This window comes from Peromyscus maniculatus, chromosome X (genome assembly GCF_049852395.1).
Source record: "Peromyscus maniculatus bairdii isolate BWxNUB_F1_BW_parent chromosome X, HU_Pman_BW_mat_3.1, whole genome shotgun sequence".
In the NCBI taxonomy this organism is placed as follows: Eukaryota; Metazoa; Chordata; class Mammalia; order Rodentia; family Cricetidae; genus Peromyscus; species Peromyscus maniculatus.
In genome coordinates this window covers 419,063-423,501 of record NC_134875.1, presented here as the reverse complement: position 1 = coordinate 423,501, position 4,439 = coordinate 419,063, and the positions used below count along the sequence as shown (strand labels likewise).

General features: G+C 50.8%; 1 protein-coding gene across 1 annotated transcript; it reads right to left on the bottom strand.

Annotated features, from left to right (window-relative positions):
- Nucleotides 1-1,174: 1,174 nt before the first annotated feature.
- Nucleotides 1,175-4,153, bottom strand: LOC143271040 (histone H2A-Bbd type 2/3-like). The gene has a single exon (XM_076562879.1). The coding sequence runs from the start codon at nt 1,745-1,747 to the stop codon at nt 1,370-1,372; it is 378 nt and encodes a 125-aa protein (XP_076418994.1). The 5' UTR covers nt 1,748-4,153; the 3' UTR covers nt 1,175-1,369.
- Between the last annotated feature and the right edge of the window lie 286 nt (nt 4,154-4,439).

Here is a 4,439-nt window from a genome sequence, read left to right as displayed (position 1 = left end):
TGCCGGTGGTCTTTCTCCCACCATGTTTGGGATTGACAGACTCTGGGCAGGGCCACAGCATCCTATTGGAAGCTCTTCTTGAAATTGTTGGACAACTGCCAGAAGCGGTCCAAGAAATCCTAAGGATCAGAGTTGGACCACGGATCAGAGCCGCCCCCTAACTTCCGGTTTGGGCGCGTGGGCGGGCACAGCCACCACCCAGACTGGGATAGGGCTTGCGTCACTTCCCTCTCCTCTGTGGCTGCAGCAGGCGCCCCAGTGCTCACCCGTTGCCACGGTGATATGCAAAGAGAGCTGATGAGGCGGGCAGGGCCACTGCAGTAACCTAGTCAGGGAGGTCGGATGGTATCTGGCCACAGGACCCGTATGTAAATAACAGCCTGTGGAGGCGGGGCCTGGGTGACGCTGATTGAGAGGAGGACGGGGCCCAGTGTCCGCCAAGTATGTAAATGACTGTGTGTGGTGCGGGGCCGTGCACGGGGACCCTTGTGGCCTCCACAAACCCGAGACCAGCCTGTGCAGGCTAAAACTGGCCCTGGCCCGGCGGGAGCCTTTGCTAGCTTTCACATCATTTACAGCCATTGCCAAGGCAGCCTCCTGGCAGATCTTTCGGACCATCCTAGGATCAGTCATAACAAAAACTAGCATCGTGATCCTCCATGACCCTATTCCTGACATGCCACTGTTCTGTTCTGTTCACGTCTGCATCCCCAGCCAAAAGGCCGCCTTGGCACGTGGGTCGTCTCTGCTCTGTGGTCTCCTATGAGAAGGCCATCTTTCTGATGCAGCTGGCCAGGCTGGCCCTGCATGCGTGTTCAGGGCCAAGAGGTGCATCGTGGGTACCCCCACCCAGGTCCCCCCTGTCTCCCTCCAAAGCGGCGGTTCCCCCACCACCCCGGCCTGCCTTCCACACCTGCACCCCGAACACCACTGTGTTGCCGCACTAGGCCACCCTGACCTTCTTCCCCTACCTTCCACTCACTCCCACCTCATGCCCAAAGGAAAAACGAGGGAAACCAGCCTGTAGGTCACCCGCACCCCAGCACCACTCCCACCCGCTGTGTTCCTCCAAGTAGGCCCACCTCACCCTCTGCCCCCACCGCCGCCCTCACCCCCAGCCCCAGCCCCAGCCCCAGCCCACCCCGTGCCAAAGGAAAAGCCAGGGAAGCAAACCTACGGGGTTCTCGAACTAAAGCTTTAATAAGAGCACAACAGGGAGAAGGAAGGGGCGAGGCTGACCAGCCTCGCAGGGCTGTCTGTGGGGAAGTTGGGGCGGGATGAACTGATGCTCGGCGGCGGAGAGACTGGGGCGGATGGGCAGGTCAGCAACCCAGAGCCAGCCAGCAGCAGCAACGGCTGCGGGTAGTAGCTAGCGTTGACGTCGACGCCCACGATGAGGGCCACCAGCCGGGGCCACCTGGGAGATGGTGGCGAACTGGAACAGTTCGCTGAGCATCGTGTTATTGTAGACAGTCATGTCCAGCAGCTCTGGGGTGATGAGCCTCTGTGCGCCTCGGCGTTGGGCCTCATTGCCTGCCAGCTCCAGCAGCCTGCGGGTCAGGAACTCCAGGATGGCGGTCAGCAAGATGGGCACCGTTTCGCTCAGCCGCCGGCCATGGCCGCTCTCCCGAAGATGGTGTTCCACCAGGCTCACAGAGAAGGTCAGCTCGGCTCTGGAGGTGCGGGAGCGGCGAGACGACGACGACGACGACGACCCTCGACGGCTGCCCTGTCTGGTCCTGGGCATGTTGGCCTCGGAGCGCGACCTCACAGGCTGGTTCCGCTCCACCTGGCTGCTCTCTGCTGGCCCGCTGGGCTCTGGGCCTCCAGGCCGATCCCAACGGCCCCCTCTGCGTCTGGCTGCGTATCCTAGCGACGCCTCACGGTCGAAGGTCACTCTTCCGTGCTCCCACTCCAGCTCCCACTGATGACGTGTCGTGTGTCATGGCTCCCAGGCAGCCCTCGCTAGGGTTGCTGTGGTCACCTCAACACTTTGGCCAGGTGTCTTCGGTTGCTCTCCATCTCATTTTTTGAGACAGGGTCTCTCACTGAACATGGAGCCCGCTATTTCAGATAAACTGGGTGGCCAACAGGCCCCACCTGTCCCTGCACACCTCTGCCACTGCTGGGGTTACAGGTGAAGTTGCCGTGCTCAGCTTTTACCTGGGTGCTGGGGATTCGAACTCAGGTCCCTGTGCTTGCACAGCCACCACTTTACTCACTGAGCCATATCCTCCGCCCAGGCAGTGGGAATTTAAAGTTTTCTCCTTGATTTCTTCAATGACTCATTGTTCTCCCAGCGGTGTATTGCTCAGTCTCCAAGGGTTGCTGACCAGAGATCTGATGCTATTCTTTAGTGTGGTGTTTGCTTTTGTTGCTGAGTTGGGATTTTTTTCCCCCCTTACAGGTTTGCTTGAGTCAGAATCTCACCATGTACCCCTGGATGGCTTGGAACTTCCTGTGTAGACCAGGCCAAACCTCCAACGTACAGCAATCTTTCCCACCCTCTGCCCTGAGTGCTGGGATTACTGGCATGCACCTTACAACTTTTAATGTTTTTTTTTGTTGTTGTTGTTGTTGTTGTTTGTTTGTTTTTTTTTGCTTTGTATTTTTGACATCTTGTATATGATATGTTGTGGAGAGGTTTGTCTCTGATCATGAGTATTTGGAGTTCTAAATGCCTCCTGCACTTGGATGTCCATTTATTTCTTTAAGTTTGGGGAAATTTCCATCATAATTCCACTGAATAAATTGTCTTTGCCTTTAGATTTTTATCTCAGCTCCTTCTACCATGTAGATTCTTAGATTGGGTCCCTTGAACATATGCTAGAATTCTTGAAAGACTTGGTCATGCTCATTATTGTTGTTTTTTTTTTCTTTATTTATGCCTGAATATATTATTGTCTCAACCAGCCTTCCATCCCTGAAATTCATTCTTCTGGTTGGTCTTGTCTGTTGATGGTGCATTACACTGTGTTTTTCATTTGATTGATTCATTTCCAACACTTCTGTTCTTTTTTTCTATTTTCCCTCAGAGTCTCAATTTCCTTGTTGATTTTTTTTCCCTCCATGTTGCAAGCCACAGGAAAAATGTAATGGAATTCAGCTACTATCACAAAAGCTACTACTTGGAAAAGTCAAGGACTTTTCCGAAAGTCAAGCCATGGCTTAAGAAGTCTTGGTGATATTTTAGCTTTTGTATATATATATTAGCTGGTTCCTAAAATGATTTTCTTGTGTGCTTCCAAGAACTCCTAACAATGTATTTATCTAAAATACCTATCAAGCATCCAAGGCCAAACGATCTCCTGAACTAAGGTAATACCCTTACAGAAACAAGACCTGTCTTTATTTCTTGTGCAATTCAAGCTGAGAACCTCCTTTCTTATACAGTTTTACTAACACTATAGACTCCTAACTTCTTACCTAACCACTTCTAGGAATGTAGATTGAGCACATAAATTCCCTTTTTGATATACTAACCAATCATTAGTTCTCAGTTGACCTCCTCCTTTACCACTTCCCTTTTGGGTTATAAAAGAAAGCCTGGTGGTCACTGCCTGAGGAAAACTCTTGTCTGCCTTTATGACCCTGTAAGAATTCAAGCCTGGTGACCTTGCTCTGCCAGAGGGTTGCTATTGCTTGGGTTTATAACTGGATTCCTGAGAGACTTGGGGAGAACGGAGAGAATAAGAAGACTGAGAGGAGGAGAGAGAGAGGAAAAAAAGAGAATGGAAGAACTAGATGGGTAAGAACTGGAGAGGAATGTACTGAGATGGGGAAGAACTGGATTGAAGGGCTAGAAGAGAGTACTAGAGGAACAAGATGGAAGATGAGGAAGAGCCAGATGGGAAAGAACAAGATGAGAGAGAAGGAGATGAGAGAAGAGCTAAGATGGGAAGGAACTAGATAGATGAGAACCTAGATGGGGCAGAACTGAGATGAGAGAATTAAGATAGAACTTAGAGAGAACAGCAGATAAATGTAGAGAGAAATCAGGCAAGAAAGGAGCTAGACATGAGAGCAGAATAGAAGCTTGTAGAGAGAGAACTGACACAGAATAATAAAATATATGGACTAGGAGTTTTGTGTATGTAGATTCATTTCTTTCTCTTTCTTTTCTTTTCTTTCTTTCTTTCTTTCTTTTCTTTTTTTTTTTTTTTTTTTTTTGGTTTTTTCGAGACAGGGTTTCTCTGCGTAGCTTTGCGCCTTTCCTGGAGCTCACTTGGTAGCCCAGGCTGGCCTCGAACTCACAGAGATCCTCCTGGCTCTGCCTCCCGAGTGCTGGGATTAAAGGCAAGGCGTGCGCCACCACCGGCCGGCTGTGAGGCTAGTTCTTAAAGGCACAGACCATAGAATTTATTTTAACCCGCCTCCCTTTTTAGTCTTTTGGTCGAATATCCTGACTGTGTTTTCCAAAGTCCCTGTAGCAGATACAG